Raw genomic sequence first — 14,335 nt, 5'->3', positions numbered from 1 at the left:
GAAAGCCCCTTCTTTCTTTGTATGGTTCAATTTCCTCACCCTTTCCTCTGTAGTCATGTTACATTTTTTTACTTTTGCATCGAACCCTAGAATTTCCCAAGTCAGCTCCTGGCCTGTCAAGCTCAGAATCAGTAACTGGGAATTTCCCTGCCGTTTCCAGTGGGGAAATTTCCCAACTCTTCTTGAAAATGCTAGGAACTGACTTAGCCTGGGACCTGGTCTAGTTTGTCTTCGAGTCAGTCAGTCTTGATTCCTGGCAATCAAAAAGACAAATCCAGACACTTCCTTTGGCAAACATTTTTGGAAGTGATGCGCTCTTTTTCTTCTTCCTGGGATTGCGAAAGAGTACCTGGCCCAAGATCACTCAGCTGGCTTTGTGCCTAAAGCAGGAATAAGAGCTCCCAATCTCCCTGCATTTGGCTTTTTAGATAGATAGATAGATAGATAGATAGATAGATAGATGGATGGATGGATGGATGGATGGATGGATGGATGGATGGATAGAATGAATGAATGAATGAATGAATGAATGAATGAATGAATGAATGAATGAATGAATGAATGAATGAATGAATTCTTTATTGGCCAAGTGTGATTGGACCCACAAGGAATTTGTCTTTGGTGCATATGCTCTCAGGGTACATAAAAAGACATGAAAAATACATTCGTGAAAAATCATAAAGTACAAAACTTAATGATAGTCAATAAGCAATCAGGAAACAATCAATATCAATATAAATCATAAGGATGCAAGCAACAAACTTACAGTCCTGCAATCATAAGTGGGAGGAGATGGGTGATAGGAACGATGAGAAGACTGATAGTAATAGTAATACAGCCTTAGTGAATGGTTTGACAGTGGTGAGGGAATTATTTGTTTAGCAGAGTGATGGCGTTCGGGAAAAAACTGTTCTGTTTTTAACCACTATGCCAAACTGCATAGACAGACATTAGCTGTAAATAACAGAATTGATGGAAAAGGGGCTGGGAGCGACTCTTCACTGAGCGAAATGAAATATTCGTGCGAGAGGTTAGGAGCGGTACAGCAGAGGGCGCCAAACAATACAGTAGTGTAAAGGGGTTTTTCACTTTCATTGCCGCAACGACTCTTGAACCAAAACTTTCGCACTGTTTACTAAGCGCAGGAATGCGCAGCTGCTTCTACTATTGGGCAGGGGGCGGGGCTGAGACGGAAAGGCGGGGCTTCCTTTGGACGAGTTGCCGGCGGCTTGCAGAGGGGTTGTAGCAATGCAACAAGTGCTCGCGTCCTGCTCTTCTCCTCTATTCGTCAGCCGAGGCTCTCGGGGGAAGCGGCAGCTGCGTAACGTCTCGGGGAGAGATCCTCCGAAACGGGCCGAACCTGGCCAAGAAGGGGCAAGTTTACAAAGGAGAGATCGCGCGTCTATCTTAAAGCTGCAATATTTGCCGAGGCTCATGAGCTCCGGAAAGGAGTGCGCAATGGTGGCGCTGGTGAACGCCGGAGGAAATCGCGCTGTCTCCGCTGCCACCATCGGCTCGGCAGCGTGAGAGCGAAGCAAGGGCTCCCTCCCGCCCGATTCCCAAGCAGGCAGGATCTTTGCAGAAAAAAACCAGGGCTGGAGGCAATGGCAGCATCTGCGTGAAAGCCCCGTGGTGGGCGGGAGAGTCAGAGGCCGAGAGAGAGACTGCTGCAGAAATAAAATAAAAATAAAAGCAAGCCCCGTCGGCATGAGCGACGGCAGCGAAGGGGAGATCATCAGCTTCTTCGTGCCAAGCATGATCGACAGGGGTTGCCCGCTGCTCTACGAAGACGGGCTCGGCAGGAGAGCGCCCGCAGCAAGCGAGGAAACGGCCCGCGGGTTCTCGGCCGCCCCGCCCGCCGGCTCTTTTTGGAACGAGGAGAGCAGCGCCTCCTGTCCGGCCACCGAGGCAACAAACCGGGTCAAAAGCGGCGCGGGTGGCGGCGGCAGCAGCCGGAGGACCACGGTCTCGTACGTGATCAACGAGGCGAGCCCGGGGCTGCTGCAGGCGGCGGAGAGCGGGGCCCTGCAGAGCCTTCGGGAAGCGTGCGAGGCGGTTGGCGCCGACCTGCAAACTCTGCATTTCGGCAAGCTGGACTTCGGGGAGACGTCGGTGCTCGACCGCTTCTACAACGCGGGTGAGTCGCCCGTTTTGATCTCTGGGCGTGGGGCATAACGGTTTGTGGCCCTGAACGCCACTTGGGGAATAAGCTCCTTTAGACGCAGTGGAGCTTATAGTAAATGCGCTTTTTTGGCCAGGTTGCACACCGGCGGCTTGGCTACAGAATAGAGCAAGGACAAGTTAACAGAGTTGGAAGGGACCTTTTAGGTCATCTAGTCCAACCCTTATAGGCCATCTATAAGAGTTATATAATTCTATAAGGTTATATATAAGGGTTATATAATTCTATAAGGTCCTTATAGGTAATCTAGTCCAATCTCTCTCAGGTCTTCCAAATGTCTCCAAGTATTCACAGTTGGGTATTGGTCATTATTCTGGGTCTCTATGGTCATTATTCTGGGTCTCTAGCGAATAACATAAAAGAAGGTCTTGAGCGCCTCCAGAAGGTATCCCTAAATATTCTGCTGCAGTTTCTGTTTTTGATACAAAAGTGTGAAAAGATAACAGAACTTGGGTTTGCTGCTGCCTATTTATTCAACTCCAGTGTTTCAAAACAATGCCTGTATTTGACACATGCAGAATTCACTTTTTTTTAAATGCACAACTAAAAATCCAATGACCAGAAGTAATATATAGAATTGGTGGGCTTTCTGATGGGTTCTCTTAGAACTAGCTTCCGTCAACTACATACAAAAAAGTCCATTTGTAAAAAGTGGTATTAAACATAACTAAAGTGAAAAAAAGAAAATTCTTTTGCTTTTATTTCACAACAGACATCTTCCAAAGCTTGAACCTAAATATCATCTGTGGTGTCAGATCCTTAAAAAGTAGGAATACATTCATTTTAAAAAGGACATTGTTGTAGTTATTAAACACATTTGTTTTAATGCAGTACAGGTAGTCCTCCACTTATGACCACAATTGAGCCCAAAATTTATGTTGCTGAACGACAAATTTGTTAAGTGCATTGCCCCATTTTTGACTTTTCTTGCTGCATTTGTTAAATGAATCACTGCAGTTGTTAAGTTAGTAATGTGGTTGTTAAGTGAAACTGGCTTCCCCATTGACTTCACTTGTCAGAAGGTTTCAAACATGGTCCTTGGACACTGCAACCATCATAACTATGAACCAGTTGCCAAGCATCTGAATGTAAATCACATGATCGTGTAAATGCTGCAGCACTCACAAATGTGAAAAATGATCTTTTTTCAGTGCCATTGGTAACTTCAAACAGTCACTAAATGAACTGTTGTAAATTGAGGACTACCTGTACATGCGTTAAAGATGACCAGGTGATGGGTTTGGTTAGTGTACGTAAAATAAAATTAGAAGCTTAAATTAGGCATCTAGTCAATGTTTAAGTATTTAACCTACAGCTTTTATTCCCATCTGGGTCCTTGTGGTTATATTCTGATGAAAGAACTGCATTCTCCAGCATCATACAAGGACCTTCTGTCTTCATTGCCTGAGTCAAGCTGGATCTCTACTCTTGAAACTGTACTTAAGTTTGATAGAAGTCCTGAGGTAGGCAGAATGTGACATACTTCCTGCTTTCCTTGTGGCTTACAAGGAAGCTCATGCTAGTCCTCAGACAAGCTGAAATTAGTCTTTCAGCATTTGTGAAAGATGGAATAAGGACTCTGTTTTGTCATGCCTTGAATTTTTTCCCCTGTTTTCGTTGTTTGAATATGGGAATCAGCCAATTCCAGTGGCAGCTGTTCAGGGCAGTAAACAAAGGCAGATAGGTCATTTGTTGATAGGTATCTGGACAGAAAATCTCTGGATGTATATTTTATGCTGTGCAGGATTTTACTACGAGCCATAAAGCTTTTTTCAGAATTAATGTAACTATCTCAGTTATCCAAGATGCTGATTTATCTTTGGCTTTATTTGTGTATCTTTTCTAATACATGGGCTGGACATATCCAGTTTAGGTTTTTGTGATGTGATCCTACCCAGTGGCTATTTTACCACATACCTGGCTTGGAAAGTTTCTGGCATGGACTCATGATTGAAACTGTATCTGTTTTACTTGTTAATCTTTCTAATCTCTGAAGATTGGGAGTTGGTGATTCTACATCTTTATGTGAGAGTCCGTCCAGACAGTGATTGTTGGTTGGGACAGGTCTGACCCTTGGGAATTCTATTATGCGATGTTATGCCTGTAGCTTGTAGTACTTGTATATACAGTACATAAATAAGGTTCAGCTCAAGGCAAGGAAGGCCAAGTGGCTATTCATTCAAAAGTCCTTTGATTCTGGAAATATACCACCTTGGAGTTATGATAGGGTTATGTTCCCCCATGGAGAAAAGGCTTGCTATTTGAAGATCATCCTGGAGTCACAGCAAAAAAACCAAAAACAAATACTCTATGGTAAGGAGGGCCTTTCCTGGCTTCAGCTGATATGCCAGTCGTGATCTTATTTAGAAGTGGAGCAGTTGTATTCTATTGATCTTCCTTATGGATGACTAATTTGCTATAACTGAGGCTGCTCTTGAAAAAAAACCACCTGGAAAAATGCAACAGCTGGTGTAAAATGCAACAGCTTGTAACTCTTAAGACACAGTCTTGCTAACTACTGTGAAAGGCCACTGTTGTGCATTGGCTACCTGGGTGTTTCCGAATCGATTCAAGGTGCTGATGATATGAGAATGCCTGTTCCAAATAGATTTTGCCACACAGTTTGAGAAAATGGAAAATGATTGTTGAAGGTTCCCATCTACAGGATATTGTGAGGTTTCCAGAAAACCAGCCATGCTTTGTGGTGTGCCTCTCTTCCTCTTGAACAGCTTTCCCCCCTCCAAACTCCTACTCCCATCATGTTTCTGGAAGCTTGTAAAGAGCACGGCTGTTCCACAAGGCCTTTTTGACAGGACTGGTGTAAAATTGCTAGTGCCAGATGTGTAATTGTTAGTATAAAGGAATATAATCTTTTAGGTTCTATTGTAGTTTTGTATTGTTAACATTTGACTACTTCGCCATTGCTCTCTTTGTACGCAGTTATTGCTTTTCAAGAGGGAAGCAGCATGGACATTTCATCAATAAATAAACTTTTTAAAATACATTGAATATAGGTTGGCATCTGCCAGGATATGCTTAATTTTTTCAATCCGCAAAAAACTGTTCTGGTCCACTGAAACTGTAGGCTCATTGTATCACAATCAATATGCTCTGAGTCTTTGTATGTACAACCAGGTATCCTGAATAGGAAAGTAATAGTAAGTACCATATCTGTTTCTGTCTTACAACAGTCTGCTTACGCAGACAAAGAATGAATGTTGGAAATAAGGTTTTACAATAAGTTGAGCCTTTTGAATGCTGACTTATTGGCATCGAGTAAATATGCTAATAAGGCATTTTGCCTTTCCTCCATAATCTGGGAATTGCTAAATGAACCCAGGAATTTCTCACTGCAGTTCTTTTACATTATATCCCAAGCCAGAATGTTATACTAAAGCCAAATCCTTAAGCTGCGAAACAAACTGTGGATTAGATTTCCAATTTTATAGGAACCACAAGCTAAGAATTTCAGTAATAATTACATGGTAAAAATGCTATAGTCAGAAGCGCTCTGATTTGTTCAACACCTCCTGGTCAATTGAGACAGATTGGGCGGGATATCCTGTCCTCATCAGCCACCCTTCAGAAAATTGTGGCTTGTTGATATATATAAACCAGCAAGGAGTGACAATAATCATATCCAACTTGGCTTCTTCTGATAGGGTGGACACAGCTGGCAAGATATATATACCTTCTCTGCCTGTAGGTCCTTGTATCCTCAGACTCCATTTTAGAATACTAGGAAACCCTCCAGAACATTTTTGGGTGAGTGAGAGAAAGGTGGAATGGGAAAGATTTTTAAAAGTCCTATTGTATTAGTCAGAGTCCATTTACGTGACACTCAATTCCTTGTTAATATTTGTCTCCCAAATAAAAGCTCATGTTCCAATGACCTCTTGTCTGTCAGAGTCATTTGTAGAGTAAATATTATTTAATTTTAAATGGTTATCCAACAAGCTGTTCTGGGGAAGAAAGCTTGACCATTTTTTCTTTATTATATTTGACGTTTGTGTTATTCCTCCTCCCCCATTCTTCCCACCCCCTCCCCATTGCTTTCAGGAAAATTGTGTTGTGTGCTTGTTTTGTGAATGTAATTATTTAACAGATATTTTAATATTACTTGAGTGTTTTAATTTTACTTATATCATATGACGTACCAGGAGCTGCAGGACATAAATGCAATAAATAAACATTTAAATTGCAGTGACAAAAACTGACATTCTGGGGCCATGTTGGAGATAATTGTTGTTCATAGTTTTGATGGTTATCTTTATTACAAAGGGTGTGGTGGTGGGGGAAAAGGTTTCAGTAGTTTAAATGTTTTATTAATCTTAATCTTCTGCACAAAAAGGCTGAAGACTCTTTTCTGATGGCTGCAGCAACAATTCCCAGGTTTTCTCTTGATGCAGATTATATGTTTGGATTGTCATGTTCAGATTGCAGAGTTTGATACCGTGAAGTGTTGTGCTTTTTAAGCACCACTATTTAAATTCATTGTATGTAAAAAAATAAGAGCCTTTTTGGCACTTATTTATTATATAACCATTCAAGGATTACAATTCATTTTATCCAGTGTCTGAAAGAAGTAGACTGTGATCCACAAAAACCTAGGCAACAGTGAACTGGTTAGTTTTTAAGATTCTAGCTGCAAAAGATTAACATGACCATCTAAACCTTTCTACATAATGACTTTTTTCAGATAAAATAAACTATGAACCATAATTAGAGAGCCAGTTTAGTTTAGTGGTTAAGGCATCAGATTAGAAAGCGGGAAACTGAATTTTAGTCCCACCTTAGCCATGAAAGCCAATCACTCTCTCAGCTGAATTCACCTCAGAGAGTTCTTGTTGTGGGGAAAATTGGAGGAGGAAGGTGTGTTATGAATTTCTTCGCCACCTTGAGCTATTTGTAAAAAATAATAAAGGTAGGATATATGTATATGTTCCACCCGCAACATTGTTGTGGACCACAGGCTGAGGACTGCTGGGTCTATAGGTAGTCGTCGCTTAACAACCCTAATCGAGACTGAAATTTGGTCACTAAGTGAAATGATTGTTAGATGAAACATCATGTGACCGCACCACTTAGCAACAGTTCAGTTCATCCTGCTTGCATTCGTTAGGGGAGGACTGCAGCGCCATTAGGCAACAATTTCATGCTTCTCCTGCCTTGCATGAACTGCTGGCTCTATCCCACTGCCTCCTCTCCAGTTAGGCCTGGTGAGCCCTCTTCGGCAGAGGAGGCTCTGCCGCCATGCCACACTTGTCTCAACTTTAATCCACCACTTACTTACCTCCCCCATCTCTGCCTTTTTGGTTGCCTTTGCCCTGCCCTATACCTACCGCCCCAGATGACCTGTGCAGTCTTTTCCCCCCCTGCTGTTGGCAGGTGCACCAGGCCAAGACAGCTGTGTTGCAGGTGCAAGTGGAGTATGAACTGTGCAAAGGCAGTGTGAGGAGGAAAATTGCAAAAGTCGTGGTGGTGGGGAGTTGTGCAGAGTCCAGGATGGCCGTTGTGGTGGAGTGCAGGTTTGTCAGAAGGACGACGTTGGGGAGAGATGGAGGGGGGAATTGAAGCATATAGTGCGGTTGCAATATATGCATATATTACAACCACAGGCTGCCAAGTGCCCAAGTTTTGATTATATGACCAAGGGAGAGCTGTAACAGCCATAACTTCAAGGATGGTTGCAGCTACCATTCGTCCAGCGCTGTTGTAATTTCAAAACCACTGAGTGTCAGGGCAGATGAGCAGCATGAAATGTAATAATTTAATAAATAAATGAAATCAAATAAACAAATGACAGTTAAACAAAGGATTGTAACCTACCCGTGTATTCACAAAATTGTTAATAATTTCAGGTACCTCTTTTCTAGTGTGGGCCAAAAGGCACAACAAGATACATCAATAGTGTTATGTTCCTCGACTTACAACCGGGGATTACCCTGCCTGACAACCAGCAACAGCCAAGCTGCGCCTGATTGGCTAAGACGCGGCTTGGCTGAAGCGCGGGCTGTTTAGGTCGAGGAACATAACAAATAGGAAATATCTCTACTTGCATTAAGAATAAACAGTGAAGGCATTGATATTCTGATGTTCGTTTTTTAAATTCAGAATTTGAGTAAAATTTATTTTATAAAAATAATTTCTAGGTAGCCATAGCGATGCAGTGGCTAAAGCATGCTTTTAACACTTACTTTAATCATTAAATATTAATCAATATCTCTATCTATCAGAGATTCTCAAATTTGCAAATTGAATGACCAAAGTGAGGAGCAAAACTCAGGACGTGTTTGAACAATGGTCCCTTTTTGTCTTCACAAGTTTAGTCAGGATTCAACTCTATTTCAAAAGCCCTGGGTCAAGGTGTTGGATTAGGTCTTCCCTCAGCCATGGAGGGGATGTGGTGGCTCAGTGGCTAAGACACCGAGCTTATCAATCAGAAATGTTGGCAGTTCAGCGGTTCGAATCCCTAGCGCTTCACAACAGAGTGAGCTCCTGTTACTTCTCCCAGCTTCTGCCAACCTAGCAGTTTGAAATCCTGTAAAAATGCAAGTAGAAAAATAGGGACCGCCTTTGGTGGGAAGGTAACAGAGTTCCGTGCACCTTCGGCGTTCAGTCATACTGGCCACAAGACCACAGAGACGTCTTCGGACAGCGCTGGCTCTTTGGCTTTGAAATGGAGATGAGCACTGCCCCCTAGAGTCAGGAACTACTAGCACATAATGTATGTACGAGAGGAACCTTTATCTTTACCTTACAGCAGTGCTTCTCAATTATTTTCTGTCATGCCCCCCCAGGAAGAAGAAAACATTTCGCGCCCCCCGCGCGACTGTAAACAGTATCATTTGTCTATAAAATTGTTATAAGTACACCTCTGCATAACACTGTATCCTTATTAACGTATAAGAGAATAAAAAAAGAAAGAAATGTGGATCAATTTACAACAAAGAATAGCTTTATTAACTGTAGCAGAAAAGATTTAAAGGAGCACAGGATTTAAAGGAACACAATATTAAAAAAAACTTTAACCTGCAAAACAAAAATATATAAAATAATTTGAGCTGAGCCCCCCTTTACGGAGCCTCGCGCCCCCCCTGGGGGCCCGCCCCACTATTTAAGAAGCACTGCCTTACAGACATGGAAGCTCATGTGGTGATATTTGGCCAGTCATTATCCCTCAAACTGCTTCCTCACAGAATTGTGGTGGGAAATTAGAGAAAGGAGTGTATGCCACACTGAGTTACTGTAGGAGAGGGGCATCAGTGAAACAAATACTGTAAATCAATTATGTTAGGACCATTTCCAGTTTTGATGCATTCAGATCTTTCTCTTTATATTTGCTGCTCCTGAACTTACCAGATCAACACCAAAGGAAGGAAGAAGGATAACTTAGAAGCTAAGGAGGAAGGCATCACATACCATTGCAATGCAAGTACCACTCCTTTTAAACAACAGATGTGACATTGTGTGTGTGTGTGTGTGTGAAAAAGATGAAACTTAGGCTGTGACATGCAATGTTGCTTTCATCATTTTTACCAAAAGCATGCAATCCCGCACTTGTCTCTGTTTAGAAGTGGGGAAGCATTTTGTCAGAAGGGGCAAAGAAAAAAATGTAAATAAATTAAGTTGTAGTTAATTAGAAGGGTCTAAAGATCAAGATTGCTAAAAGTAAAAGGAAAATAAAGTTGGTTTATTTGATTTGATGTTGTCTCTGGTAATGCTTAGATAAGAGATGGGATATGAGAAGAGGAGATAATTTGTTGCATTTTAAGAGAAGATAATTTATTAAAATTGTTTATACTTGTTATGGAGAAGGGTGAAGTAACTGCTTTATATATTTCCTTTTTTCCCCTTTATTATATATTTTTATTTCTCTTCTAAGGTTTTTATCTATTTTTTCTCCTGCACTTTTATTTTTTTCTCCCCCCCCCTTTTAAAATATGAATTGGTTGTTATTATTGTAATTGTAATCATTAATAAAATTACTCTAAAAAAGGACCTCCCTTAGTAACAAAGAAAGAGGAGAGAAGGTGATTGATAGGGGTTAACCCCATTGGTGAGTGGAATAATAGGGCTGATGGGATCTACAGCATGTCTCCTCGCTGGCACAAGTAGGATAGGTCAATCCAGTGGGATGAGGGTATAGCCCGAGTTTCTTTATGGACAAGAAGTTTCTTCTGTTGGTTTCTTAACAACCTCTGGCTTTTACAGGAATTTACTTGCAAGTACAGGTAACATAACTATTAAGGCCAGACTTTGAGGGTGAAGCATTGTGAGGCTGACCGTCTGGCTTGAGGTGACACCTCTGACCAAACTATTGTCTGAGAAAGAAGCACATGAGTGGACATGGGATGGAAGCAAGGGACGAAGTCAGAATAAACAGGGACAGACAACATTGTTGTTATGATTAGTCAACACAGATTTTTAGACAGGATTTGACATGTTTATCAATTTTTCTCAAGACCTGAATTATGTAGATGGTGTTGGATGGTGTTAAAAGTAGCATTGCAGGATGTAAAACATTCCTAGTAAAGCTGCCTTTTGCAATTGACTGACGATCCTTTTGTCAGTGCCAGTGGTTTTCAAGTGATGCTCCAAGTGTTTGGGGATTGTACCCAAGATGCCTATAACTATTGGTACTGTCTTTGCTGTTTGCAGGTCTTTGTAGTTTGTAAAGTTTCTCCAAGTCTTTCTCTGTTTCCAGGTAATGGAAACAGAGAAAAATATCCTGATATTTTTGTCTTTCTTATCAACAATTGTTAAGTCTGGGGTGTTATATGGTAGGTGCTTGTCTATTTGAATTCTAAAGTCCCCAGAGTCCCCACTTTAGCTTCTTGATAATCTATTACATTGCAAATGGTATTTCTTTGACATAATCCAATGCACTATTGTTGCCACTTTGTTATGGCACTGTTTGAACAGGTAGTCCTCAACTTACAACATTTCGCTTAGTGACCGTTCTAAGTTAAGCATTTTAAAAAGTGACTTGTGACCATTTTTCACACTTATGAACTTTGCTGCATCTGTGATCATGTAGTCACATGATTTACATTCAGATGCTTGACAACTGACTCATATTTATGACTGTTGCTGTGCCCCGGGGTCATGTAATCACTGTTTGCAAACTTCTGACAAACAAAATCAATGGGGATGCCAGATTCACTTAAGAACCGTGCTACTCGGCTTTCCAAATGTTCCAAAATCTGGCCCCAAACTGTTGGAAGTGTAAAAAAACACCAGGCACTTTCTATCATATGTGGTGGACGTGCAATGAGGCAAAAAAATATTGGAAAATGATTCAATTGTGGTTAGAACAAATGGTGGGAGAACAAATTATGTTTAAACCAGAAACTTTTCTCCTAGGCATAATACCGGAGGGGTTTAAAAAAGATACACTTTATCTAATTATACATATACTAACTGCAGCGCGCATAACCTATGCACAGTATTGGAAAAAAGAAAATACACCATCAGAGCTAGATATAATCAGAAAAGTGTTAGCCTGTGCAGAAGCAGATAGGCTCACTCTTGAACTTAAAAATAAAGTGGAATCAGAATCTTTTGAGGTATGGAATAGATTTTATGATTGGTATAAGACAAGATGACAAGACTGGAACAAATGTATATATTGTGATTGGACAGAAGGATGGACAATGTATCAAGTAGTTTAACTGTTAATGGTTGAAATTAGCTGTATATAATGTGAATGTATGGTCACTCCGACTCCAAGGTATTGCATTGTTTTTAAATGTAAAAATAATAAAAATATATTTAAAAAAAAGAACCATGCTACTAATTTAACAACTGCACAGATTCACTTAACAAATGTGGTAAGAAAAGTCATAAAAAGGGACAAAATTCACTTGACAAATGTCTCACTTAACAACATAAATTTTCACCTTGATTGTGGTTGTAATTTGAGGATTACCTGTATCCAGTCTTTGCAATCTTCTTGTAGCAGCTCACTAGTTGTGCACTGAGTCTTCAGCTTCTTTACAGAGACTGTCCTTTCTCAATTTTGACTTTATATGCATTTATTATTAAGGCTTGGTCTTATGCAGCCAGAATTATCCCCTCTGAATCATCATCATTATTATTTTAAGATCTTTAATTAAAATGTGCTGTCTCAGTGGGAAGTAAAGATCTAGTGACTGTCAGAGTTCCAAGTAACACCCCTAAGAAGACTCTAAGGCTTGAGTTTCCTCAAAGTTCCATTTTATTAGAAATGTCATATTGGCACATCTGGGAAAACCCAAATCTGAAAGCTTCAGGTTTTCCCCACCCAAATAAAAGTTCAAGTCCCTGCCCAGCACCCACATATCCATCACATGGTCCAATCCTTTCCAAAACTGGAGATGTTTCTCAAGCACACTCATCCAGGTGTAGGGCAAGTGCAGGGCAAGTTGTCCTTGGCTTCCTGAGAAAGGAATTTATTTTGACTACATATCACCCATACTACATACAATCTCCCCTCCCATTTTCCTGTAGTAGAAAATTGCGGCAGCTTGAAAGGCCAATGTAAAGGGAGCTGCCAGGACAATGCCAGGTAGGAGAAGAACCTTGGTGTGTTCTGTCCTCTGGGATGCTGTAGAAGTCAACATGTTAGACCAGTTGTCATTGCGTGCCGAAAGCATGGATGCACACCCATAATGCAATGCACATGCAACCTCCGTGTCTAGCCCCCTGCATGTGCCCATCACACATGCATGTGCGACCCCACCCCCTTGCCCATGACACCCCCACATGCACCCCCCCACGCATGCACTCGTGTCTCCTGCGTATACCCCAACCCCACACATGCATGGACATCTCCTGCCCCCCGTACATGTGCAGAGGTCCAAAAATCAGCTGGGCGATGGGGAGCACGCGCCCATACACAATGTCGCTGAGCTGGGGTGACGGCTTGCGTGCCTGTAAAGAGGGCTCTGCATGCCACCTGTGGCACGCCTGCCATAGGTTCGCCATCACGGGGTTAGACTAAGACTCACAAAACCCAGGTTCAAATCTCAGCCACAAAAGCTTATTGGATGACTTGGAACCAATTGCTTTTTTTATCCTGCCTACCTCATTGGGTTGCTGTTGCTCTAGAGATAAAATGAATAAACTGCTTTGAACTCCAGGAATGTGGCAATTTCCTGGCCTACTCAAGGTTGTATTCAGGAGATCAAGTCCTTCTCAGGGAATCATAAAAGTGTCGGCTTTGGGGGCTGTGAGTCCATTTGGAACCTGCTTTCAAAATGGTAATGGACAGTTACAATGCATCCTTTTTCCATAATAGAAAAAGGTACAGTTACTCAGGGTGGATTTGATTTAAATCCAGTCAATTTAAATCATGATTTAAATCATGATTTAAATCACTAGTAAAAAGGCTTGATTTAAATCATAATTTTTAAAGAGCAATTGTCATCTCTGTCCTTCAGCGGCTCCTCCTCTGACTCGCAGTTGACTCACTAACTGTCCCATTCACTTTAATGGGACAGCTGGTGATGCGGCAAGGACACGACAAGATGAGGAACGTGGCGGGCAGCAGGTGAGTGCATGCACACTAACAGGCAGTGCCATGATGGATCTGAAATGACAGGTGCTCTTTAAATGTAAGGACTCATTCTTGCTGGTAGTTAGAATCTTCCATATTATTATTTGCAAACAAAATGAAGGTTTCTTATTTAGCTTGCAAAGCTTGGATTCATTGAATGAGTTTATCAAAAATGTAAATATTGCAGAATATACAGCCTCATGCTACATAACTAAGCTACATTTCAGGCTGAATAAATTAAATTATTAATGAATCTTACATAGAAAACTATCTTTAGATAGATTTTTTTTACTCCAAAAGCATTTTATTACAATAAACTTTATAAAAATCAAAACAATCCAATTTAACTTTTTAAAAAATCATCCATTTTTATCCACCCTGCAGTTATTGCACATTGTTCTCTGGATGTTTTATTTATTTATTTATTTATTTTCTTCTGGAGAGATGAGCACACTTTGACATAGAACGCAGGGCATTGCTTTCTAATAGTACTTCTGGAATATATCCTGCAACCATTTTGGAAATAAATGTTATGCCACAGATTGCCATTTTGTTTGGTAGAATGCCACCCATTTTATTGCAAGACACAGGAGAAAAATTGAAAGCAAGGAGAC

The 14,335-nt window shown here is 41.1% G+C and overlaps 1 protein-coding gene across 2 annotated transcripts in view; it reads left to right on the top strand.

Annotated features, from left to right (window-relative positions):
• The first annotated feature begins 1,243 nt into the window (after positions 1–1,243).
• The window catches only part of MAP3K5 (mitogen-activated protein kinase kinase kinase 5), a 126,521-nt gene continuing 113,429 nt past the window's right edge, over positions 1,244–14,335 (top strand). For both annotated transcript variants that reach the window (XM_081945096.1, XM_081945097.1), the window contains exon 1: positions 1,244–2,137. In XM_081945096.1, coding sequence (XP_081801222.1) covers positions 1,708–2,137 — 430 coding nt within the window. In that variant the 5' untranslated portion in view covers positions 1,244–1,707. The remainder of the gene's footprint in view (positions 2,138–14,335) is intronic.

Source organism: Natrix helvetica (genome assembly GCF_964273705.1).
Source record: "Natrix helvetica genome assembly, chromosome: 2".
In the NCBI taxonomy this organism is placed as follows: Eukaryota; Metazoa; Chordata; class Lepidosauria; order Squamata; family Natricidae; genus Natrix; species Natrix helvetica.
The sequence above is the reverse complement of the archived record's forward strand: the minus strand, read 5'-3'. Positions and strand labels throughout refer to the sequence as shown.